The sequence below is a fragment of the Vombatus ursinus genome, unplaced genomic scaffold, assembly GCF_900497805.2.
Source record: "Vombatus ursinus unplaced genomic scaffold, bare-nosed wombat genome assembly UNPS02014167.1, whole genome shotgun sequence".
Lineage (NCBI taxonomy): Eukaryota > Metazoa > Chordata > Mammalia > Diprotodontia > Vombatidae > Vombatus > Vombatus ursinus.
This window is the reverse complement of record NW_020953945.1, coordinates 2,097,602-2,110,798: the sequence shown is the minus strand read 5'-3', so window position 1 is coordinate 2,110,798 and position 13,197 is coordinate 2,097,602. Positions and strand designations below refer to the sequence as shown.

At 60.5% G+C, this 13,197-nt stretch overlaps 1 protein-coding gene across 1 annotated transcript in view; it reads right to left on the bottom strand.

Moving 5' to 3' along the window:
* Positions 1-18: 18 nt before the first annotated feature.
* LOC114041113 (thyroid adenoma-associated protein homolog) overlaps positions 19-13,197 on the bottom strand; it is a 27,285-nt gene continuing 14,106 nt past the window's right edge. The window contains exons 21-30 of the mRNA XM_027859369.1: positions 12,664-12,814; positions 12,288-12,519; positions 11,475-11,696; positions 9,766-9,970; positions 8,955-9,158; positions 8,344-8,573; positions 5,624-5,800; positions 3,488-3,754; positions 2,443-2,648; positions 19-1,214 (exon numbers count right to left, since the gene is read on the bottom strand). Coding sequence (XP_027715170.1) covers positions 931-1,214; positions 2,443-2,648; positions 3,488-3,754; positions 5,624-5,800; positions 8,344-8,573; positions 8,955-9,158; positions 9,766-9,970; positions 11,475-11,696; positions 12,288-12,519; positions 12,664-12,814 — 2,178 coding nt within the window. The 3' untranslated portion in view covers positions 19-930. The remainder of the gene's footprint in view (positions 1,215-2,442; positions 2,649-3,487; positions 3,755-5,623; positions 5,801-8,343; positions 8,574-8,954; positions 9,159-9,765; positions 9,971-11,474; positions 11,697-12,287; positions 12,520-12,663; positions 12,815-13,197) is intronic.

Genomic DNA, 13,197 nt, shown 5'->3' with positions numbered 1-13,197 from the left:
ATTTCTTTAATGTACAAGTCAGATTTAGGGGTGGGGGGAGGGCCAGGAAAGAGCTGCTTCTATCTGAACCCAGGTGGTCTCTGCAGGAACACCGAGTCATGCACATGTTTGCTTCGCCCGGCCAGTATCACCCAATGATGAACCTGGACGGTGCTTAGAGATCACCTCATACGATCCCTCCATTCCCCAGACGGAGCCTTGAGAGGCCTCAGGACCTGGACTGTCAGGGCCAGGAGGGAACCTGAGATAATCCCATTTTCTGGGAGGAAGCGAAGCCTGGACAGCATGGGGCATAAGGGAGAGGGCGCTGGCTTTTCAGTTGGACACACATTCTAACTCTAACACGGACAACCTCCGTGATTGTGGACAAATGGTTGTACCCACTGAGCCTCAGCTCCCCCATCTGCAAAATGGGGGTGATCAGAGTAGCATGAGCCACCGACAGACGTCCCAGGGCGGCTGTGAGTTGAGCCCTTTCTAACCTTGGGAATGTCATCACCATCATGTAGTAGCACATAGTAGGCGCTTAATAAATGTTTATTGATTGTTGATTGATTGATCATCATCAATGACAGAGCTCAGTCACTCAGTGCATGACCTTTGGACAAGCCTCTTCCCCTCCCTCCCTGGGCCTCAGTTTCCTCCTCTGTAAAATGAGGGGCTTGGATCAACTGGTTTCCAAGGTCCCTTCCAGGCTAATGTTCTGTGACCCACAGAACTCTCCGATGAGCTCAGAGCCCCAGCTCCAGGCCTCTGTCCCGGGAGGCTTTGGAGGGGGAGGGACATCAAAGCAGGTGGGCGCCCCCCCCAAATGGGGGAGGTGCTCGGGGCCACAGAGAAGTCCCTGGGGGGCTCTGTCTGGCGCACACTGTCCCAGGCATCCTCGTCGGGCCGCCAAGGATGCACGGCAGCCCTTGTGCTCTTCGGCAATCACCTGGAGCCATCGACAAGAGCGCGTGGCCTCTCGGCCAGCCCTGGTCTCCTGCCATCCTTCAGCTGGGGAGCCATGCCGTGCTGGGTGAGCAGGGCCCGAGCTCTCCCCCAGGCCTGTCTCAGCTCCTGAGAAGTGCAGCCGACTCCGGGCACCATCGCCCCACTGGCCTGCGGGGCCTCCAGGACCCGGACCAAGAGCTCGGCCTCTACCAGCAGCACAGTGAGGGCCGTGTGAACCTTGGGGCAGCCCAGGGCCTTCAGGAACAGAGCACCAGCATCGTCTGAAACAAGCAGGGAGACGGGATGGGGAGTGAGGGGGTGGCAGGGGCCCTCAGCCAGGAGCACAGGGAGCCGGCCACTCACGACCAGCCCTGCCTCTGGTCTGAGAGTGCAGCCTCCCCACAGGAAGGCCCTGCTGCCCGCCAGGAGCGTGGCTCTCTGTGAGCTCTGCCTGGCCTCTCCATCCTCCCCCAGCCCAGCGCTCCGTCAACTTGACCCTCCTCCTGAGCTAGCCTTCCCTCGCCCTGCACCCCCCTCTACACACACACACACACGCACATATGAACACATGCACACATGCGCATACACACCATACATGCACACGTATACACACACATATATGCACATGCCCATTCACACGTATACATACACATATGTGTGCGTACACACATACATTCATACCCCAAAACACACATGTGCATACACATACATACTCGAAATTCACTACTAAAGAATGCAAGCTCCTTGAGGGCAGAAATTGTTTGGGTTTTGTCTCTGTGTCCCCAGCATCTAACACAGCACCTTGTAGATAGGAACAAGCAACACTTCAAATGTGCTGAATTCCCAACTCTGAGCCTTTGCTCAGACTGTGCTCCCTGCCAGAATGCCTCCATCTGGCCCTCCCTCAGTCACTCCCACAATACACAACACAACCAGGCCATGAATCCCTCCCTGCCCCCCAGGGTCTGCTCCTTCTCTGCTGCCTGCCCCTAGACTACAAGCTCCCTGAAGGCAGGGCCCAGGTCCGCATCTGTTGTGGTTTGTCCTTCATTCTCAAAGAGGACCATGACGTCAGGGAGGTGACGCCATGACATGCAAGTGAACTGGATTGAAGCGAGGCGGGGCTGTGCACAATCACCAGCCTCACTTTCTCCTCCGGAGCCACCCGGGTGCAGTGGCCAGATACGGATCAGGATGACTGGAGATGGCCCAGGATACACTGGGGGACCTGGGCCTTTTCAAGCTAAGGTCTTTCCGAGGTCTCAGTTTGTCTGAGGGAACGCTCATTCAGTGATTAAGGCTAGGTAAGAAAGGAGACAAAGAATGGCCTCTTTTACCGAGTCAAAAAAAAAATCAGTTTGGGAGGAAGGAGCCTCAGGGTTTCTGGCCAGAACAGAAACAACTACTGTTTAGCCTCACCCAAGCTTGGAACTTTTGCCGGGGCCTCCTGAAGAAGAGAACTTTCCTGCCTGCTCTCTCACACCTCCGGACCACCCCTCTCCCACCTACCTTGACTCCACCAAAGGCAGCAGTGCCGGAGGCTTTGGAGGACCAGGGGGGCCCGAGCCACTGCCCACCGCTGGGCCTGGGCCCTGAGGGGCGCTCCATCCTCAGCTCTGTCCAGTAGCCGGAGCAGGACGGGGAGCAGGATCTGGGCAAACACAGCTGGCTCTGCAAAGAAGTTGGCTCCATCCTCTTCATAGAGGCTGGGGGGCCTAGGGAAGGGACGGCCACATCAATCCTGCCTCTGGGACCAGGAGCCCTGCCCCACCCCGCACCCAGAGCTCAGCAAGTCCTGCTTGCACGGGGCTGACTGACGGTGACCCGCCACTCCCCAGGGCCCCACTCCAGAGAAATCACAGGCCGAGTAAAAGAACAGCTCAAGCCTGAGTGGAGCTCTGAGGTTTACCAGGCCTCAAATCAGCTCTAAGAAAATAAGTGAGTCTTCCTGAGCTGGCCTCCCCTTACCACGTGGCCCCAGGCCCAGGCTTGCCCCTCTCCTTCAGCTGCCCAGAGCCTACAGGTTCCCTGGCCTGGCCCCCAGGCCCAGGCTAGCCCCCTTCTAGCAGCTGGCCCAGGCTACCCACTTCTAGAAGCTGGCCCAGGCTATCCGCCTTCTAGCTGCTCCCAGGCTAGCCCCCCTCTAGCAGCTGGTCCAGGCTAGCCCCCTTCTAGCAGCTGGGCCAGGCTAGCCCCCTTCTAGGTGCTTCTAGGCTAGCCCCCTTCTAGCAGCTGGGACAGACTAGCCCCCTTCTAGTAGCTGGCCCAGGCTATCCCCCTTCTAGCTGCTCCCAGGCTAGCCCCCTTCTAGGAGCTGGGACAGGCTAGCCCCTTTCTAGCAGCTGGTCCAGGCTAGCCCCCTTCTAGCAGCTGGTCCAGGCTAGCCCCCTTCTAGGTGCTCCTAGGCTAGCCCCCTTCTAGCAGCTGGTCCAGGCTAGCCCCCTTCTAGTGGCTGGCCTGCTCTGCAGAGGACCCAGGCCTTTACCAGCTCATGCCCAGCACTCAGTCTGCTCTGAGGGGCACTGAGCACGTAGAGGGAGATCCAAGGCCTCACCGGCTAGCGCCCACCTCCTCCAGGAGGCCCTCCAGATCACACTGGGGGAGATGGAGCATCAGAAGTGGCCAGGTGTCCTCACAGGCCCCAAAGTGTGTCCCAATGACCTGCAGCAGAATGAGCAGCCCCTGGTTGGCCTGCAGTGTCGTGCCAGCCTCCCAGGGCTGGCCTCCCATCTGTTGGGCCAGCAGACTGGCGAACATGGATGCTTCCAGCCTCACTGCCCGGTCCTCGTCCTGCAGCAGGAAAATGCCAGCGTTCAGAAGCCTGAGGGGAAAAGTATGGTCAGGGGAGCCAGGGCACGTCCAGGCTGGGGGTGTCAGCTGAAGAGAAGAGTGGCAGGGGAACTGAGCCAAGGAGGAGAAAGGCGGCAGTTACTGCGAAGGCAGGCGCTTCCAAGGCACCAGCCTCTCCTCTGCTAACCCACGAGGGCAGAGCTGCCCACAGTCTCGCCTGTATGTGGACGTGAGGCCCACTCTTCTGCACCAGTGTGCCTTCATCATGATGGGGGCGTGAGAGTCATACACCTCTGGCGGATGAGGGAGGGGGACCAGGTGGCCTGAGGTCCCCTTCAGGTCTACAGCCAGGAGCCTTGGATTTCCATTATACAGATAAAGAGATTGAGGCCCAGAGAGGTTTCATGGTCACACAGCCTGCAAGATACGAAGGTTGTTCTCCCGACTCCCGGCCCAGTTTTCTGCTCCCGGTGCCACCCCGGCTCTCGAGAGTCCTTGCCCCCAGCCCTCACAGCTTCACCAGGGCCACAACCCTTCCACCTCGCCCTCAGAATCATCATCCAGTCACCACTACTGTTGCCTCTGGAAAGGCCGTGTCAATGACCTTGGCCACCGCATGGCTCCACTCACCATCCCTGTGACCTCTCAGGCCAAAACACCCCTCCCTGGCCCCCACTCTCCCATTGCAAAGTAAGCCTCCTGAGGGCAAGTACCTTCTCTTGTTCAGGTATTTCTATCCCCATCACTTGTGTTTAGCACACAGCAAGTGCTTAATAAATGCTCATTCATTCATTCCTTCTGCCTAAGAACACCTGCGGCAGGCTGGGGGGCCTGCCCCGCCCGCAGAGCAGAGCCCCATCTGCACCTGCATTTTCCCCTCCTTCCTAAAGCCTTCCTTGATGATAGCGGCCCACACCAGATTCTCCCTTCTCTCATCCCAGCCGCACTGGTATACCTGCTGCTTTCTGCACAGGGCACCCCATTTCCTGCCTCTGGGCCTTTGAACAGGCTAGCCCTTTTGCACTGCTCGTCCACAATTAGACCTCATTCATAGCTGGGCGCTGTTCACTTGCTCCAGGTGACTTGAAGCTTACTTGAGCTGGCTGTCCCCTGCCACATCATCCCTAGAAGAGGCCATTCAGTCTGGCCTTGGCCACTCTCAGTGACAGGGAGCTCACTACATCACCAAATACTCCATCTGATTGTAGGAAGCTCTGTCTTTATCTCGGGCTGAAATCCGCCTCCTTAGGGCATCGTGCTTGCTGCCTGTCTTTTGAGAAGCATGAATCTCTTCTCACCAGTGGGGCTGTGAAGTCCATGAAGGCAGGGACCACATTTTCCCTCCTTCCTGATGCCCTCACGGAGCACAGCCCAGGGCTAAGGAACCTCAGAGCAGGAAGGAGAACTCCCCTAAGCCAGATTTGACTAAGGCTTTCCCGACAGATGGCTTTCGGCTAGCTGACAGCCCCTGCCATCTGGGGTCAATGCGACTTGTTTGGAAATTTCCTTACCATCGACCCCAAAGCTGCTTGCCCGTAGCTGAGAGGACACAGCTGGAGAGCCCTTCGAGGCCAGTGGGTTCAACCCTCTCATTTTACAGAAGGGGAGACTGAGGCCCACAGAGATAAGCTGGTAAGGGGCAGTGCTGGGATTCGAAGCTAGCTCCGAACTCCAATTACAGCCTTCTTCCTGCGGCCCTGTGCAACCTTCCCTCCAGCGCTCCTGGTTCTTGCCGCCCTTCATGTCTCCCCTGAGACTAGACGCTTTTCCAGACTAGATGCTTCTGGTTCCCCAATCAACGCCCTCCCAGGCTTCCCTTCAGCCCTGGTGGGGGCCAGATCCCAAGGTGAGTTGGCCAGTGTGCCCCATCCCCAGCCCCAGAGGCTCTGGAGCAGCTTACCGGAGAGCCAGGGCTGCCAGGGAGGGCCCAGGGCCTGCCCAGGCTCTGACCACTACCCGCACCCCGGCCAGGCGGAGGGATTGCGCTGCCGCCAGTCTCAGATCCTCACCGGTGCGGGGCTCACTCCAACGTTCGAGAACCAGGCTCCAGCGGCCCAGGGCAGGAAGGTCCTCGGGCCTGGGAGGAGCACAAAGACAGAAAGCAGGGACGCTGTCAGGGTGAGAGCAAAGCCATCGGGGAAGGCCAGAAAGAGGTCCCTGGCCCAGGCTAAGCCCTGGGCTCCCAGGGATCAGATCCCAGGGTGGGAAAGTGGAAAGAGTCCCGTTCAGAGTCACGAGGTCTGGGTTCGAATCCCAGCCCTGCTGATACAGAGAGGGAGAAGGGGAAACGGAGGGCTATTATGGACGATGAAGATAATCATGTAAAGGAAAGCTCGTCCTGGATGTGGAGAGAGCGACAAAGGAAGGACGGAGGTGAGCGCAGAGGGCAGCGCAACACTGTCTAAAGTCCCAGCGGGCTGGCTGTGAGCAAGCCGCTCACCTCCTCAGAGCCTCAGTGTCTCCCTCTCTCAAATAGGATCGTAAGCCGCTCTCCCTCCCTTGTTTAAGGGACAGAATCTGTCCACTCTGAAGAGCTGCCAATGAACAATGGGCCTGGGGAACTCCCAGCGTGGGAACTCTGGCCCTGCTGCAGATCAGCCACCCACATGTGACTGAGCATCTGCATGAGCTGCCTGGGCTCAGAGGTCACACAGCAGGACTTGAACCCAAGCCCTCCTGACGGCAATACTGGCGCTCTGTCTACCACGCCCCTGCGGGCGCTGCTCCTTCCTCCCCTGCCTCTTCCAGGGGGCTCCGAGGCTGCATGGAGGGTCCTGCCATGATGCCAGGGGGTGCCGAGGATGAAGACCAGCCTGCCTGAGTGCCAAAAGGCCCCTCCCCAGGAGGCCGCCTGCCCGCCAGCTGCCAGGGGATTCATTTCTCTGGACAGTGATTAACCCCATCTCAGGCACTTTCCAGACAGCCATGAGACCTTGGGCAAGTCACATCACCACCTGTCTGCCTCAGTGGCCTCATCTGTAAAACAGGGATGAGAACAGCACCTGCCCCCAGGGCTGTTATAAAGACTCAATGAGATATCTGTAAAGCGTTTTATAAAACCTTAAAATATCATAGAAATGCTAGCTATTACTGATACCAAGCCAGGGAGGAGTCCGAGGGGCCACAAAGCCGAGGTCCTCCACCCTGCGGGCAGCACGGACCAGCTCGGAGGAGGCGCCTTCCTGCGGGCCAGGCTCTCCCTTCAAACCTCTAGCGCTCCAGACGTCCTGGGCCCTGCGTCCGCGACTTCTGCCTTTTTGTATCCCCAGTGCTCGGCACACAGTGGGTGCTTAATAAATGTTTGCTGACTGTTTCCTGTGCCTGCAATGCCCTCTCCCTCTCCAAGCCTGGGGACCATGTAAGTCCCCAGAGCTGGCAGAGACCCCGGGGCCCTCCCCGAATGAGAATGCCCTCCCCAGCGCCTGACAAGTGAATGGCCAGTGGCTCTGCCTGGACACCTCCAAGGAAGGAGGGCAGCTGGCCCTGCCCTGGACAGCCCTGACGGTTAGAACCCGGTTTTGATTTTTCTCTTGGTCACTTCTCCTAATGCTGTGGGGTCTGTCCTCTGGGGTCACGCATCAGTCGGATCGCTTTGTCACAGACAGCAAACAATCAGGCCTGGAAGGGGCCGGGGGCCATAGGGTCCAACCAGGCCCCTGAGAGGGAACCGCCTCCACTCAAAGACCTCCAGTGACAGGGAGCTCACCACCTGTTTGGGCAGCCTGGTTGAGCTCAAGCTTAAAGCTGCCTCTCTAGAACACCAGGTTCCACCATCGGAGGCTGCACAGAACACCCCGACCCCCTCCCATGACCCACCTTCAGATAGCTGAGGGCACCTCTCATGGCCTCCTGAAGCTTCCTCACAAGCGAGGCCAGAACACTTGGCCCCCCTTTAAATTCTGAGTCCAATGCCGCCTCCTCCAGGAGGTCACCCCTGATCCTTCCAGAGGCTGACGGCCTTCCCCATCAGCCCTCACCTCACATGGCACTTTCTGGCTCTCTAGGAGCCTTATCGTGAAAGGGTGCGTCTAACAGTGGGTTTGTCTGGCCTCCACAGCTAATAGCGCCCCTGCTGCACTTTGAGGGTCACAGAACCCTTTACAGACAGAATCACTATGAGGAAGGGTGTGCAGGTATTGTCACCTCCATTGTACAGATGAGGAAACTGAGTCTCAGAGAAAGCGAAGTGACTCACCCAGGGTGACTCATCCAAGACTCAAGCTGCTAGAACGGCACAGAACCTTTAAGAACACGTCATCTGACCCACTTCAGTTAAGATGAGGACACTGAGGCCCGGAGAGTTGAAGGGGGAGCGAGGAGCGGAGCTGGGGGCTCAAGACCAAGGTCACAGGACCACAGGGGCACAGTCTTAGAGCCGGAGGGGACCCAAGAGGCCATTTAGCCCAATCTCCATATTTGCAGATGAGTAAACTGAGGCTCAGGAAATGAAGGCGTCTGCTGAAGGTCATCCCGGTCCAAAGGGGCAGGTCAGTGTGCCCCAGCTCCTCTGACCCCAAGGTCAGGGCTCCAGGGGTTCTGAGCACTCCCCACTCCCACCCCTGTCAGGGCTGAGCCAGGGCCCAGAGAGGGCCCTGGGGAAAGGGTTGAGGGGGGACCTACCCCAGGGCCAGGAGCAAGCTGAGGGCACACAGCGCCCTGCCCAGAAGGGTGGGGCTGGCGCCGGCCATCTCCACCAGGGACAGCAGTCTATCCAGGCAGGCTGGAGGCGGGGCTGGCGAGAGCAGGTCAGTGCGGGCAGAGGGGTCCTCATGCAGGTGCACCAAAGCCTCCAGGTGGAGCTTCAGGCCTTCGGGGCTGCCTCCGTCCTGCAGCACGGGCCACAGGGTCTCCTGAGGGGGAGGCCAAAGAATCAGGCTTAGAGCCCAGCCCGTCCTTGTCATGTCCTAAGGCCCCTGGGCCTTCCAGCCTGGCTCTGGCGCCTCTTCGGGGGCATCGAGACCGCTGACAAAGCCTCAGCTCAGCGAGCACCACCCCCGGTGTGGACGCCAGCTCACAAGCAAGCTCCTGCCCAGGGCCATGAGATGGTTGGGCTTTATCTGCTCGTTCCCTGGCTCCTCTCCCTGCCCTGGGTGGCTGAGCTCTCAACAGCCCCCGCTCCCCTAACTGTGCTGAAATGCATTCAGGGCAGTTACTGCCCCCTTGGGCTCAGCCCACACACAGACGTGGGCAGAGAGAGGATGGAGGGAGGGAGGCCGAGGGCAGGGGCTCACCAGCAGCAGGGCCCGAAGAATGCCGGCCACGGGCTTGCAGCGGCCCCCTTCTTCCAGCACCCAGGCCAGGACAGCCTGGCGCACCTCCGGGTCTGGCCCTCGCAGCAGGGAACCCAGGGCCTGGGTCCGGCTGGGATCGGCCAGCCTCCCAGCCTCCCTGCAGAGGAATCTGGCACTCTCCTGTCGCAGCACGCTGGCACCCACCTGAGAACCAAGGAAAGCCCATAAGCTGGCATGGCCTGAGCACCTACTGTGTGCCCAGCCCTGCCCCCAAGGAGCCCACCCAGCCAGGGTGTGTTCACCTGGCCTTGGTCGGGCTCTCTCTGGCTTCTGCAAGGCAGTGTAGGCCAGTGGAAAGCACAGAGGGAGGCATGGGGCCCTGGACTCTTCTGCTCCTTGGGCCCTGCCTTGGGCCCTTGGACCTTTCCTTCTCTGGGCCTCAGTTTCCCTCTCTGTAAAATCAGGGTAAACCCAACAGCAGTACTCCCAGTGCTTCTCCCTCTGAACCAGTGCCCTCCACAGGACTCCTCCCTCTTCACTGCTGCTGATTGCGGTCCGTTTCCCCCCCTCATGGTCTTCACGATGGACCTGCCCAGGCCGCCGGCTCCAGACAGGGGCTCCAGGGCACCCTCCCTCTTCCGACATGGCATCAGACGACGATGTCTAAGCTCTTGAGGCCAGGGAGGCCCTGCCCAGCAAGGGGCCCGCCCTCCCAGGCGTCCTCTGGCCTGGCCCCAGACCACAAAGGAGCCGGCCCAGCCTCCTCTTACACCCAGTGCCCCAAGTCTGGGCCCACGTGCCAGGCTTCTACCTGAGTATCTGGCCCACAGGGGCCCAGCTCCTGGGCCACAGCGGCCTCAACCTGCCTCAGGAAGTCTGTGCTGCAGCCGCCGGTCAGCAGGGAGAGAAGCCGCAAGTAGGCCGAGCGGATCAGTGGGCAGCGCTGGGCAGGCGTGAGCAGCCAGAACACGGCCTCCACCTGACGCACAACAGCCTGCAGGCCCTGGAAGGCCCGGCTGCGGACAGAGAAAAGCACGGGCTCAGCCCACAGTGGCCACCTATGGGCCTCCCCTCCTCCCCACCACCCCTCAGAGTCCTCAGCCCAGGTGCCTCCTCCTCCAGGAAGCCCACCCTCATCCCTGACTTGTTTTGTCTTCTCCGCCACAAAGGACCAGCCTTGTGCTAAGGGACCTGCCTGCCCACCTGCCCCTCCATACATCTGGAACTGCTGAGGCTACATGAGTTTGTCATCCCCACTTCATGGCTTCATGAAGTCTGCACTTTGCACACAGTAGGAGCTTAATAAAGGCTTGTTGGATTGAACGGATCAGTAGAAAGAACACTGGGCTGGGGGTGTCTAAGGATCTAGGCTTGTGTCACAGAATCTCACTCCCCAAAGAGATCCACCACGCTCCCCTCCCCCCAGGCTCCCTCAGCCTCTGCTTGGAAGCTCTGGTGCCAGGCTCTGGTGTGTGCACCCCCAGGAGACCCCGGGCAGACCCCCACGCCTGGTCCCAGTGTGTGCACCCCAAGGAGACCCCGGGCAGACCCCCATGCCTGGCTCTGGTGTGTGTACCCCCAGGAGACCCCGGGCAGACCCTCACGCCTGGCCCTAGTGTATGCACCCCAGGAGACCCCCACGCCTGCCCTAGTGTGTGCACCCCCCGGACGCCCCCGGTCCGCCCCCCCCCCCCGCCCTAGTGTGTGCACCCCCAGGAGACCCCGGGCAGACCACCACGCCTGGCCCTAGTGTGTGCACCCCCAGGAGACCCCGGGCAGACCCCCACGCCTGGCTCCAGTGTGTGTACCCCCAGGAAACCCCGGGCAGACCCCCCCTTAACAATGAGGGGGAATAGCTAATATTAATCCAGCTGTTCACTGGCATCCATACGTCATCTCAGTTAAAAGATCTGAGCCTCAGTCTCTCTCTCTGTAATACGGGCACTTGGACTCAGCCTCAGTCCCAGAATCACAGGATCTAGGCTCAAATCTCACCTCTGGTGCTTACCAGTTGCACAACCTTGGACAAGTCATTTTACCTCTCCTGGCCTCAGTTTCCCCATCTGTCAAATGATGACGTGGGAGCCCTGAGGCTTCTTAAGGAATTCCCTTTCAGCTCTCAATCTCAGATCCCACACGCTCAACCTTAGGGAGCACTGAGTGCAAAGCCTTCATTTGACAAATGAAGAGATTGATCTGGGGAGAGTGACTAGTCCAAGGCCACACAGCCAGTAAGTTTCTCCCCTGGAACCCAATCCCAGAGCCCTGACTCTCCGCAGCCCAGGCCCCGGCCTCATCTGCCCGTGGCTGCCCACCGCCCCTCTGCAGCACCCTGCCCCGCCTTGAGCGCCGCACCCGCCCCCCTCCCGGGAGACCATTCAGCATTGGCCCAACAGGCCCTCTGGGCCTGCCCCACCTCCCACCCCAGGATGGGCCTGAACCCAGGACCTGGCCAGCCTCGCTGGCCGCTCAGACCCCGCCGAGAGAAGGACAAGGAGAAAGCCCCCGAGATCGGCTCACCAGGCGCCGTCCCGGGCCAGAAGGGCCTGGGCCTGCAGCAGCCGCCCATGCAGTGTGTTGTGGGGGCCAGGCTCCGCTAGTCCCCTCAGCAGGAGCAGCAGGACGTCCTCCAGTTCCGCCAGAGGCACAAAGGGCACCAGGGCACGGGCGGACATTGCCCGCGTGGCATAGACCGGACTCGCTGAGAGATGAAGCAGCCGCTCCTGGAACCGGGCCGTGCGGCTACGAACGAGGCCAAACCCACGTGAGGCCCCCGGCCCTTTGTGGAGCCCCAGGCTTCCCAAGCCCCTCCACCGAGTGGGCCCGGGCGTGTAGGCCGGGCTCTCTTCAGGCAATGGCCCCTTACAGACACGGCCAGGACCATGTTAGCTCAGGACCGCGCCGGTCACTCCTGGCCTGGCCATCGGCCAGAGCTGCACCGACAAGTGAGGCGCAGTTGGCACAGACGCTGAAAGCCAAGCCAGGGGCCGGGGGCCAGGGGGCCTCAAGTGGGACGAGCTGAAGCCAGAGACAGGCCCCCTCTGGATTCCACTTTCCCTGTGTGTGGCGGCAGCGGCCACTGCCCTCCACCGTCATCTATCTGTCTTCCCGTCTCCAGACCAATGTGGCCTAGGCCCAGAGGAACAGAGATCGAGCCTAGAAATGCCGCCATGCTCCCAGGCCAGTGTCAGAGGCACCGGGCACCAGTGACGCGATCAGACTGTCCCTCCTGGCAGGGCCCTGGCCTGTCTCACCCTCCCTCCCCCCTGGGTGGGCCCTGGCCCCCATGGGCACTCCTCCCTCCACACCATGTGCCCTCCCAAGGCCTAGTACCTGGTCAGATGCTCTGTGCCAGGCTGGAGTTTGGCCAGGAGGGTGAGGACGGCGTGGAGGGCAGGGTGGAGGCAGCTGTCCCCTGGGGCCCCCAGGGAAGAGAGCAGTGGGGCCAGGAGAACAGCTTCCAGAGGAGGGTACAGGGTGAAGAAAGCTTCTGGGCTCAGGCCTTTGTGGGAGCCACTGTCCTCCCGGCTCAGGCTCTGACCCAGAAGTCGGCCTATCAGGGCACCTGGAGAGGCAGACACGGGACCATAAGTCCACCGGCTCAGCCCAAGGAAGGGCTGCTAAAACATCAGCCCTGGGACCCTCCCTTCCCCGCACCCCCGACCCACCACATCTGGAGGAGAAAGCACCAGCAGAGCCCTTCACTCACCAAAGAGCTGGGTGCCAGCGTTCCTCATGGCCCAGCAAGGGGAGCCCAGTGCCCCTAAACACAGCTCGAGAAGAGGAGCGGCCCATTCCAGCGTCGGGGCTCCCAGGCCAGCCCCCCGCACCAAGGCCTGGAGCACGTGCAGAGCAGAGACCTGCAGGAGAATGGGCGGCCCAGTCATCCTTCCCACACCCCCGGGGGCTCCCAACGCATCTCCCAGTGTCTCCTGGCCACATCCCCGTCCCTTTAGGACAAAGAGCTTAGATGTGGCCGACCTACAGGCCTTCAACAGGGACGTGCCAGCACATCGATTTAATACCCTGAATTACATGAGCCAATGATAGAACGGGGGCGTCAGAGCTGGCAGGGGGCCTAGAACGGGGGGCGTCAGAGCTGGCGGGGGCCTTAGATCAGGGGGTGTCAGAGGCGGGAGGGGCCCTAGAACGGGGGACATCAGAGAGGCGCCTTAGATCAGGGGGCGTGAGAGCCGGGAGGGGCCTTAAAACAGGGGGTGTGAGAGCCGGGAGGGGCCTTAGA